The sequence below is a fragment of the Catharus ustulatus genome, chromosome 24 (assembly GCF_009819885.2).
Source record: "Catharus ustulatus isolate bCatUst1 chromosome 24, bCatUst1.pri.v2, whole genome shotgun sequence".
NCBI classification, from domain to species: domain Eukaryota; kingdom Metazoa; phylum Chordata; class Aves; order Passeriformes; family Turdidae; genus Catharus; species Catharus ustulatus.
Genome location: NC_046244.1, coordinates 5,855,278 through 5,867,644, shown reverse-complemented (window position 1 = coordinate 5,867,644; position 12,367 = coordinate 5,855,278). Strand labels below are relative to the sequence as shown.

The 12,367-nt window shown below is 47.0% G+C and overlaps 1 protein-coding gene across 2 annotated transcripts in view; it reads left to right on the top strand.

Moving 5' to 3' along the window:
• Positions 1–5,077, top strand: part of SKI (SKI proto-oncogene) — a 99,282-nt gene extending 94,205 nt beyond the window's left edge. For both annotated transcript variants that reach the window (XM_033079614.2, XM_033079612.2), the window contains 2 exons: positions 1,541–1,771; positions 4,466–5,077. In XM_033079614.2, coding sequence (XP_032935505.1) covers positions 1,541–1,771; positions 4,466–4,654 — 420 coding nt within the window. In that variant the 3' untranslated portion in view covers positions 4,655–5,077. The remainder of the gene's footprint in view (positions 1–1,540; positions 1,772–4,465) is intronic.
• The last annotated feature ends 7,290 nt before the right edge of the window (positions 5,078–12,367 follow it).

The window sequence follows — 12,367 nt, the reverse complement described above, 5'->3', positions numbered from 1 at the left end:
AAAAAGAGTGCAGAGAAATAGAAGAAGGAGCCAAAGTAGAAGATGTCCTCTCTGAATATTTGGTGTGGAGCTGTTCCCAAGCTGGGGCTGGAATCCATGGGATGGAGTAAACAAGAGCCTAGTTTAGTCATGGGTAGGAGCAAATTGCTTAATTCCTTTATCTTCCAGTAAATCTGTGTTTTATTTTATGTATTTAAAAGCAAACATTTATGCATAATACCTAAGGAGTGTGTACTGAAAGCAGGAATTACATGAAGCAGTTGAGTGTTAAATCAAGCCCTGTGTCAGGGGCAGGGGACTCTGGTGACAAACCATTGTTCTCCATTTGGGAAAGTGTGAGTTCCTAGTTCCACACACAGATGTGGGTGTGTGTATATGTGTGTGTGTGTGTGTATTTCCAGGGGCTGTGTGGGTATTTCCAGGGGTTGTGTGGGTACTTCTAGAGGTTTTGTGTGTACTTTCAGAGGCTGTGTGTGTATTTCCAGAGGCTGTGTGGGTACTTCCAGAGGCTGTGTGTGTATTTCCAGAGGCTCTCTGTACTTCCAGAGGCTGTGTGGGTACTTTCAGGAGCTGTGTGTGTACTTCCAGAGCTAACAATGGCCTGGCTGGGAAGTGAGATTGTCAGAAGAGTGAATTTCCCATGACCCTGCAGTGTTACTTCACAGCAACCGGGGCTGGAGGGTTTGACTCGGACAGGGAGGAAATGCTGCTTCTGGGGGAAAAAATAGATCTTTAGTTTCTAATTTAACCATTTAGGAAACATGAGCCACATCTCTGGGCTTGCTGTGAACATGTATTTTAACAGCTTAGGGGTTTCTTCCATTGTGCCTTGGAGGTTCCTTATCATTATCACTTCAATTAATGGTTCCCTCATGGATTTGAGATTCCAAGGCAGCAGCTCCCAGCCTGGACAGGGGGAGTGGCATTTCCCAGAGGAAAGTGTGGTTTCTGTTCAGCTTCAGGTTTTAGCCTGGAGTTTTCCAGCTCGTGTGGCAGAGCACTCCTTGGGCTGGTTATCAGGAGTCTTGGGACTCACCCCAGTCACCTCCAGCACCCCAGAGCTAGAAATGACACAGTTTGTGTTCTGTCCTTGCCTTGAGTGGATTTTTTGGGGGGGGATTGATAAAATGGAACAGATTCCTGATGTCTTGTCGAGCTTTGCTGTACACAAAGGACACTCAGAGCTGCACTTTCCACGCTGTGCATCTTCAGAGCCTTCAGCTCCAGCCCAGGCACTGCAGTCGGGTGGTTTGGAACGTGGAGCTGGTGCTGGAGCTCTCTCCAACTGCAGTTCATCTTTATTCAGGCCCAGATGGTCGCAGCTATTCTGCTTGACAAAGCAAAATGGGGCTGTAGCGCTGAGCTTTTTGTTATCCTGGGCTTCAGGGTAGCTGGAGTGCAGGAACTCCACAGGATTTAAAGGAGAAGGGCTCGTGCAAAGTTCAGAGCGGGGCTTAGCCGTGCTCACGAGCAGCAGGAGGTGGGAACGGGGTTTGGATTGCTTCCCCTTCACTCATCCTCACCTCCTTCTGTGTCCCAGGAGCTGGAGTTCCTGAGAGTGGCCAAGAAGGAGAAGCTGAGGGAAGCGACAGAGGCCAAGCGCAACCTGCGGAAGGAGATCGAGCGCCTGCGGGCCGAGAACGAGAAGAAGATGAAGGAGGCCAACGAGTCACGGATCCGGCTGAAGAGGGAGCTGGAGCAGGCGCGGCAGATCCGCGTGTGCGACAAGGGCTGCGAGGCCGGCAGGCTGCGCGCCAAGTACTCGGCACAGGTGAGCTCAGCTCAGGTGAGCTCAGCTCAGGTGAGGTTTAGCACAGATGAGGTTTAGCACAGGTGAGGTTTAGCACAGGTGAGGTCCAGCATAGGAGAGGCTCAGCACAGGAGAGATTCAGCACAGGAGAGCTCAGCACAGGTGAGTTCAGCACAGGAGAGGTTCAGCACAGGTGAGCTCAGCTCAGGTGAGGCCCAGCACAGGTGAGGCCCAGCACAGGAGAGGCTCAGCACAGGTGAGGTTTAGCACAAGTGAGCTCAGCACAGGTGAGATTCAGCACAGGAGAGGCTCAGCACAGATGAGGTTTAGCACAGGAGAGGCTCAGCACAGTTGAGATTCAGCACAGGTGAAACCCAGCTCAGGAGAGGCCCAGCTCAGGTGAGGTTTAGCACAAGGAGAGGCCCAGCACAGGAGAGGCTCTGCACAAGGAGAGGCCCAGCACAGTTGAGATTCAGCACAGGAGAGGCCCAGCACAAGTGAGGTTCAGCACAGGAGAGGTTCAGCACAGGTGAAACCCAGCTCATGTGAGGCCCAGCACAGGTGAGGCTCAGCACAGGAGAGGCCCAGCACAGGTGAGTTCAGCACAGGAGAGGTTCAGCACAGATTCAGCACAGGTGAGACTCAGCACAGGAGAGGTTTAGCACAGGAGAGGCACAGGAGAGGCTCAGCACAGGTTCAGCACAGGTGAGGCCCAGCACAGGTGAGGTTCAGCACAGATTCAGCACAGGTGAGCTCAGCACAGGTGAAGCCCAGCAGGGCAGCAGCAGCTCCTCAGCTCCCTCCCCCTGCCCAGCACCCCCAGCCAGGCGCTGCTCCCACCCTGCTCCTGAGCTGGGAGCCTGGATGGGAGAGGCATCAACAGCAGGCAGGGGACAGCCAGGACTCCAAAAAATTGTAAACTCATTCCATGCACCTGCCACAGAGGTGTCAGGGCCTCCTGTGTTCAAGGCAGCCCTCAAACATAGTCCTCAAAATACACTTGAATTAGTGTGGATTTATGTGTACTTCAAATACTTTACATAGTTTAACACAGCCCTGAAGAGCTGATGGCAGAGGGAAGCCCAGGAGTGCTGGAGCAGCCTGTTGTGAGACACAGGTGCTCCTGGAGCTGGGAGCTGCAGGTCCCTGCCGTGCTGGCTGTGAGGGAGGAGGGGAAGAGCAGAAGCCAAGCTCACAATCTCCAGGGCTCTGATAAGGGGAAGGGGAGTGGCCGCCTGCTCCCGCTGAGACACGTCTGGCCAGGAGCAGGAAATGATGTGGGGCTTCCTCTCAGCATCACAGGATGTCTCACTGATAAGGGGTGATAAGGGGTGTCCAGACTAAACAGAGCCGCCCTGGGGCTGCTCTGGGCGGTCCCTGCAGGGCCCTGGGGAGCAGCTCCAGGGCAGGTGAGCCTGGGCTGGGCTTGGGGGCTCAGGTGTATCCTGTGGGGACTGTGTGACATTGGGCATTTTCAGTCTCCTGCTGCATTCCCTCCTTGGGAAGGAATAGATGAGGTTTCCTAAGCTTAAAGGCTGAGAATCCCTCAAAAGAACTCAAGTAGCCAATTATTCCTCTTTCCTGAGGCCAGGCCTGGTGGGTTGGCAGTGTCCCCTGCAGCAGCCCCTGTCACAGCCACCCCTGAGCCCCCCAGAGCTGTCCTTGGGCAAAGAGCACGTGGCACCTCCTGTTTTGTGGTTAGCACAGCTGGTAACAAAATTCCTGTGAGTAACTCACTCCCAGGGCTGAATTTTATAAGATGTCATTATAACTTTTAAGTTCTTGAGAAATATTAAAATAAAGCTTTATATATCCTTGTAGCTACAGCTTGGGGTGCAAGAGGAAGTTGGTCACATATTATTTTTGAGGAAACCACAGTTCTCTAAACAGGCTCAGTCTGACAGAAATAGCACCAGGCCAGGGTGGGAGAAGACAGCAGAGTCAGGGTGGAAATACCTCTGTGTAGGCTTAAAGTATTAGATGCTTAATACCCATTGAGGAGCTGTGGTTTATGCCTTCCTTGTTCTTGCCTTGATACTGAAATCCAAAGGGGATGGGGGAGGTTTACCTGCATTTTAGCCCAAAACTTTGGAGGTTTCCTTTTCTTGTTAAATGGCAGTCTTTGCTGACTGCTGACATTTCCTTTCTCACTGGGTGCTGTTTTTCTGGTATTTGCACCCTCCAGTTCTCTGGGGGTTTTCTCAGCCTTTGCTGTCAGCAAGTCCCAAACAGGGAGGCCAAGGTCAGCTGCAGGTCCTGCAGAGTGGGGACACTGCAGGGCTTTAATCCATAGCTGGGACAGGCCTGGCCCATCAGCAGCCAAGGCCCTTTCTGCTCACTTCCCTTAACAAGCTTTGTAAAAGAGCTGCAAGTGAATCCCCCCTGCCAACACCTGGGGATTGCTTTGCTGAGCTGCCTAAAGAAATAACAGCCATGCTCGAAGAAGGGACCAGAGTTCTGTGGCACTGAGGAATTCTTGAACTGTTTCTTAACTTCTGGGAGCTGGAGTCACTGGGAATGTTTAGGTTTCAAAGCTAAGCAGGCACTGTACTGCAGTAGTGTATGGAAAATAGGAACAGGGAATCCCTTCCTCACCTCAATCTTGCTAATCCTGGAGCTCACGTTTTCTTGCTTCCCTGCCCCTGTGCAAGGTGTGTGGGGAGGCACAGGCTCTGCCCAGCCCATCCCACAGCCCTGTGTGTCCTGTCCCCACAGATTGAGGACCTGCAGGTGAAGCTGCAGCACGCCGAGGCCGACCGGGAGCAGCTCCGCGCCGACCTCCTGCACGAGCGGGAGGCCCGGGAGCACCTGGAGAAGGTGGTCAAGGAACTTCAGGAACAACTGTGGCCTAAAGCCAGCAGCCAGCCCAGCAGTGAGAGCACCACGAGCCCCATGGAGAACTGACCTCTCATCCCCCAGCACAGGGAGGGAGAGAGTGGGACTGGGAGTGCACGTGTGAGTAGTGGTGTCCTGGCACACACTTTAGGAATATGGATTCTCAGTAGTTGGAAGGCAAATGTTGTTACTCTCTAGAACAGAAGCACTGAATTCCGCCTCTTTTTTTTTTCCCAATCCATATAGCACAACATCTTACTGTGCCTAGAAAACACAAAGTGTTTGTAAACAAAATACTTTTAAGTCCACAGCAAATTTTCTACTGGCAAACTCCAAGCAAAGCAGCGCGGTCCAGCTAAACCCGGCGTCCAAGGCGAGCACGGCAGTGGCTTTGTGTTCTCCTGCCTGTTGGAACATTTTGGAATTTAAAAACAAACCAACTTTTCTTATAAGCTATTTAAAATAATTCATTACACAGACTTGGTATTAAAAAAAAAAAATTAACAAGATTTTTATAATGAACCTTTAAAAGCAAAACAAAAAAAAAAAAAAGACAAAAAAATAAAACACAAACCTTCGATGCACAATTTTTAATGACTTTATAGGCTTTGGGATTCTTGTGCAGAAGCCCCTCTGTGGTGATGATGCCATCCATGTCAGGAGCAGTTTTCCAGCCATCTCGGAAGCCATCGCGGTTCCATCCCGTCACGTGGGCGTAGGAGAAGTTCAGAGTGCTTTTCCAAGTTGATTTTTTTTCCTTAGAATGAATGATGTCCATTTCCTGCCCTGGACACAGGAAGAAGAGAAGCTGCAGGAGCTGAGGGGAGGAGAAGGGGCTGGGTTGAGAGCCCCAGCCCAGCCCCACAGACCCCCCTGTGTTCAGAGACTTCACCCAGGAGCGCTTCAGCCTTGGGAAAAGAAAGAGAGAAAGGAAGAAAGGAAGGAAATGGGTGATCAGTTGGTAGAGGAACAAAGCAGAGACATCTGTGTGTTGAAGTCATTCTGAAATCGTCAGCTTTCAGTTTTCTGGAAAACTCATCTTGTTGCACCATCTTACCATGAATTCAGTATTTCCCTGCTTCCATTCTGAACTGTCAGTCAGGATTTCTGTGCCCAAGGAGAGTCCAACGTCGCAGTGTCGGATACTACAGAACAGAAAACCAACATTTTTGCTGCTGTGAATAAGCCTACATCTTTTTTTAAAAAAACTTTTTTTTGTTTTTAAAAAGAGAAATTACTTTAATTTTGGGATCCAAGCCGCAGCCCGGGGATACAATGCAGCAAACCATCACTGCCGTGGGGGTGGTGCTGAGGTTTTTTTATTTTTTATTTTTTTAAAACCTGCACTTTGTCAGAATCTTACTCTGCATTTTATTCCCTGTTTCTAAGATGTACATGTCAAGCATTTGAGATTCTGCCCTAACAGCTGTGCAAACCATGAACCCAATCTGCCACCACTGACACCTCCCATCAGCATCTGTGTGAGCAAAGGAGGATCCAGCAGGTCCAGAATGCCCAGAGCAGGAATTCCCCCTGTGCTGCTGGTTCAGTTAGAGCCTGGTTTCGTGGCTGTGTGTCTGACCCAAGCTGGGGAGCATCAGAGATGCTCCCTAAAGTGCTTAACAAATAAAGCTGGTGCTTTACTGATCAGGAGAAAATTAATTTTCACCCATAAACACTCACCTCTGACACACTCAAGCAAGTGAAAATGTGATCTGGGGCTGCAGATGTGCCTTCCAGCTCATTTTTCCTCTCAGCATCTTCTCTAGGCAATGCTGACACTTTTTTACCTTATAGAATAAAAAGCAAAAAAAAAGAAAAAAAAAAAAAGAGAACCCCCTATGCATCATCATACCCAGAGTTATTCTAAAAGAAGAAACATATTTCCAGTAATCTTTATTTGCTTTTGGACATTAATGCAAACTATGTAAGCTTCAAAATTATTTCCCAGTAGACAGAAAGCGGCTTCCAATCCTAAAATTATGGTATTTACTTACAGTACATTAGAGAGATTTTTTTTTTTTTTAAACAAGAGCTGTTTGCTTGAAACCATTATAGTAACCATTATAGTAACTGTGAGCATTAACAAAGAAGTTCATATATATGTTTTAGGTACAAAAAAGAAGAAATATGAAAGGAGTGGAATTACTGGGACAATGTAAAACTGTTGGGAGCAAGAAACAGTCACACCAAGTGAATGACCTGAACCTGTCTGTGGATACAGGGGTTGGCCCTTGTGTGTTTGGGATGCTGGAGACTGGCTCTAGGTGCAGATCTCCTTCTAAAGTGCAATGCAAAAGGAATTTTGATTATGCTTGAGCAGGTTTTTTGTTTTTTTTTTTAATGTGGGGTTTTATTTTCTTTGTATGTTTTTTTTTTTTCTGCGATTATTAAATCATATGCATGGATTAAACTGCCATATAGTCATTAATGGGCATTATTACTGTCTTATGTAAAGGGGTTCTTTTGTTATGCAGTATGCAGAAAAATGTTCTCAGCCTTATGATTTCCAGATCTGTATTATCCACTTATTTCTTCAAGGGAAACTAAACAACTGTACCTGATCATTTTTGTGCATTTCAAGTCTCTCGTGCTCTGCTTTACTGCCGTGTTGGGAACCACACAGAGAACAGACCCCACTCCTGTGGCAGCTCATGGAAGCCTGGCTTTGGAAATTTTGCTTGTATGGTTTTTTTCCCCCTGATTTATGATAGCTTCTTCCCCTTATAACCCCCCAAAAAAATAGCAACATGTGCATGTCCAGCTGTTGTCTGCCAGGAAAAGCCACTCACCTGAGCACACCATGAGTTTTCACTCCCTGGGCATGAGGCTCCCACACTTCTGAAGGAAGGAAATCTGCAGGATTTCCAAAGGAAAAAAGCAGAACAAACAGTCAGTGACCAGCAGGCAGCCTCACCTGTGCTGCACAGGTGAAGGGTCACAGGGGCAGCACAGATTCCCAACCTCAGCTCCAGCTGGGGCTTTCCTCTGTGCCCTCTCACACTCCCCCCATGCAGGGCCAGACCTGCAGCACTCCTGGCATTTGGTCCTTGGGAGTGAAAGGCCATTTCTAGCAATCAGGGTTTAAAAGCATGAAGATAAATAAGGTGCAAGAAGAGCAGGAGCAAACATTCTCCAGCAGCAGCCACTGCCCAGGAGGGGCTCCAGGGCTGGGTCTGGCTTCAACTACTGGGCATTTCCTAACCATGTTTAACAATCAGATTGTTCTTTCTGCAGAACAGATGTTATTTCTGCAGAGTGTGTAATTTATTTCTAATTCAGAGTAATTAGAAGTGTCTCTGTCCCAGCCCCAGAGGCTGAGGGGGGCTCTGCAGAGCTCCCCTGTGTGAAGGTGCTCGAGGCCAGGGAGCTCTGGGGTCATTCCTGTGTCTGCAACACCTCAGTAAAGCTGAGCCTGGTCCCATGGAATCCCTTCCTCCCTGCTGCCCCTCCATCTCCCCATCCTCTGTGCTTTAGTTTCCTTTAAGAAGTTCCAAGGGAGAAGAGGTGTTTCATACAGGCTGTTGACTCTCCCTGTACCTACAAATATATTACTACTTGTATATTCAGTTTAATTACTCCTTGTTTCTATTACTGAGTGAAGACTTAACGAAGGGAAAAAAAAAACCAACAGCAATAACATTCATATCTATGGAGCAGCTAACTCTATACATAATATTCTGCTTTTCAAACAGAACTAGCCAATGTAAAAAAAACATTAAAAGTAAATTCAACATGTAAATACTTTTTTTCATTTTACACTGTTGTATTATAAGTGTATATGGTGTTTACTTTTTCAAAACTCTTTCTTACCTGGTAGTTGTCTTGTTTTATGAGTTGTGTTTTTAACTGAGAAGAACCTTTGCTGTCTGTTAGGAAAAAACAAAACAAAATCTTTTTGCAAGTTTTCAATGTGGGTTATAACCTTTTCTCCATCATTTGCATTTTATTTGTCCTTATTTTCACTGTAAAGTATTTTATTACCAAAAGGTTGGTTTTTGTTCCATTCTGCCCTCTCAGCAGTCCATGTGTTTTAGAGAGAAGATTTTTTTTGTTGGCTTGGTTGTTGTTTTGTTTTTTGGTTTTGTTTTGTTTTTTTTTTTTTTTAAATTGAAAGAACTCACAGAAATGACATTTTTTCAATTGAAGAAAAATAAATCTTTACATTTATAATAGCCAATAGCATTTCAGCACATTTTTGTTATCCTGGTCTCTCCTATGCTGCTGCTAATGACAATATTATGACTTACTCTACTATTCTAGAACTATTTTTATGTAAGTAATGTATGCTTTCTTGTTTATAAATGCCTGATTTAAAAAAAAATAAGAAAAAAGCTTGGCATATTTATCTATTTCGCTGTGTACCTTGATAGTCCTTTTCCACCCCCTTTTCCACATCCCCTCCCCCTGATGCAGATAATATTGTAAAATAAAGGACTTTATGAGATTATGTATGAAAATAGCTATGCTTATATACCACAGTGACTGAATGTACAGTGTATAGACGCATTACCGAAAATAAAATTGTTTGTCCAGAAAAAAATAAAGAGCTCTGGGATGTTTTTGGAGTTCTCTGTGCTTTGCTGAGGTGCTGTTCCCCCCTTCAATGTGCCATGGCCAGCACCTGGTTCCTGTTTTTCTGGAGAGCCCAGGAAATCATTTAACACAGAACCTGCTGCAAGGAGAATGGAATTTAACTGGCATCACTGCATTCCACTGAGCAGGGAAATTCTAACACTCAAGTGAGGTTTCTTTGGAATAGTGAGAATTGTAAGCATAGAGAAGTTTGTTCTAGGTCAAAGAAAAAGAAACACAAGAGGGGAAAATGCAAAAAGCAGGAGATGGAAACATGTGTCAGAATAATTCTCTCATGGTTTTCTGAGAAGTGGCTGCAGAATTTCCACAGCTCTGGGACATTTCTGAAATGCCTTTGTAAAGCAGTGGAAAAGCTGGAGAATGAGCAAAGAGCTTAAAAAAATAAATCTCTTCTTATTTGAGACTCACCCAGCTTTCCAAGGGGTGGGTTTGTGTCCTAAATGTTGCTCCACATCCTTGGGGAGGGATCTTGTGCCCCACATCCCATCCACATCCCTGTCCTTCCACCTGCTGTGACTCTGGTTCTGAAATTAAAAGTTCAAATAATTTTCTTCCTGTTGTTTCTTCTCAGAGAGACTTGTCATGGTATTCCTGTTCCAAACTAAATAGCAAACTAGATTTGGATTGATAAGGCTGAAAAAATTATATATTCTGTCTCCAAGGACCTCTGAGTGCAACAACACAGACTGGGGTAAAGCCCAGTCAAGCTGTCTTGATTTTCTGGGAAAGGGAAAACTAACTGGGTTTGAAAATTCTGGTTCTGCTGAAAAAATAAATCCAGTTTACTAGGAACAAGCAACATTAGAAATGAGATTTGAACCTGCTCAATAACCAAGTGAGCTGAACTGACCCAAACTCAAAGTAGCTGAAATAAATAGAAATAAAAATCCAATTTCCTGAGGCCTGGAGTAAAAATTTTTCATGACTTACTCAAGAGCTTGTGTTCCCCAGCCATCAGAAAACACCACTAAAAACCAAAATAGGGGGCTGTAGGTGGCAAATCCAAACCTTGTGTGGGGCACAGCTGAAAGAAACGGCCACAAAATCCCACAAATGGGGTTAAACAGAGCACCCCAAAGTCCTGGGAGCAGCTGCCCTGGTCCCAGCCTGGCAGAGGGAGCACAGGGAATCTCAGCACACACAGAGCAGGGAGAGCCCTGAGGGGTTTGGGGACAAGGGAGGAGATTCCTTGTCACTGCTCTAGGGATCCAAACCAGACCTTTCAGGTGCTCCCAGCTCCATTTACTGAACAGACACTACAGACACACATCCTGCAGGGAAGGGATACAACATGTGGAACAGGACAGGAATCTGGGAAGCAGCAGAAGCCCAGGAATGTCAGAGTTAATGGAGATCTGAGCTCTGAGGCACTGTCAGAGAAGAGCACAGCTCTAATAAAAGCCAGCTGTGTGACGTACACACCGCTGGAATTTTTATGAGATGGCTTATGTGCACTTTAAATATTACCTGACTGCAGTGCAAATTCCCACACACTTTTATTTGGGAGGGAAAAAGTTTCCACAGCTCTCTGGGCTGGCTGAATTGTTCTGCACAGCATCTGTGGGGTTTCTGGTTCATCATTTTGGATTTACTTTTGTATTTGTTTCTGTTGAGTCAGCTCCTCCACCTAGAACCTTGAGAATTTTGTCCTTGTAACGCTGCTCCAGAGCCACCCTGGCCCAGCCATCCCAGTCCTCTGCTCTTCCACCTCCCATCCCTATGCTGTTGAGAAAGATTCCAAGGAACAAGAGGAAACTTGCACAGGTAAAAAGAAAATGAGGTTTCACTGCTTCAAAGGTCAGGTTTGCTCCAAAGTCTCGTTTCTGTAAACACCACAAGGACCACGAGTGACCATGATCTTGGGAAGGAAGTTTACAAGGAACCCTTTATAAACCCTGCTTACAACACCATGTTTTGGATTGCTCCATGTGCTCAGTTCCAGCCCTGGAACTGAAATTCATTTATTGTCAGAAAAGGTCATTAAACCCTTCCCTTCTTGTGGCCAAGGATCAAACAGGTACCACAGAGTGCACGAACAGAGCTCTTGGCCACAAAGCCCACGGGTGAAACCATTCAGCCAGCACAGATTCCCTCTGCAGCATCCCAAGTGCCCTGCTGGGATCTCCCTGCACATTCCTACTGCTCCAGGTGCCAGCAACAAACATCTCCTTGGCAGTGCCAGCTGCAGACCTAGCAGGGCAGTGTCCCCTCCAGGCTGCTCAGTATTCCTGAATCCTGGATTTCTGCAGAGTGATCAGACACAGAAAACTCAAATTTCCTTCAGTTACCTTTCCAACCCACCAGGTTGGAGCAGCAGAGGAAGGCACAGCACCAAACCTTCCCTGTTCCATTTACTGGCATGTTGAGCTCCCCCCACCAACCCCAAATTCCAGCCCCTCTGCCTGGCAGCTGCTCCCAGCTCAGGATTACACTGCAGTGCCAAGGGATTCAACACACACAGCATTTTTCAGCAATAGAGATTTCCTAGTCCTGGCTCTGCAGCCTGCAATTACTGCATCTTTGCTGATGTCAGCCCTGCTGCTTTCCCTACAGCGCTCTGCATGGAAAAACTGGGATGGGACCTTGGCTACACCAAAAAAAGAGAGCACAGGCTGGGATTGTACACCCAGCTGGAGCTCTGCTGTGGGGTTGGAGGTTCTGCATGGGAAGTTCTGAACTCCTTGTGCCCACCCAGGTGTCAGTGGATGCCCAGGGCAGCTGCCACCACCCCTGCCCAGCTCTGAGCACACCAAACGCAGCTCCCGTGCAGGGATCCCGTGCTGCTTAATTCAATTTGGCAGATAACACTGGGGAAAGGCATTGATTTCCTGCCCTCGCTCCCTCCTTCCCTTCCATCAATTTTCCCAGATAAGCAGCCTGTGGCTCAGGTCCTGCTGGTGACGGATGCCTTGTAATTGCTCTGAATGGATTATCCCCAGACATGGAGCAGGCATTTACAGTGCACAGCTGTAATCAGAAACACTCGCACCCGGGAGAGGGGCTCTGAGGAGCAGACAGCTGGCTCTGGCCTCTGCCTTGGCTCTCTGCTCTTATATTAAGCCTAACTTTATGTATTTGTATTTTTAATACAGTAATATCCAGGACATCCACTGAAATCAGGGTCCAGATGGGCTCAGTACCATCCCAACCCTCAGAACTGATCTCTGCTTCTGACAACAGCACAAA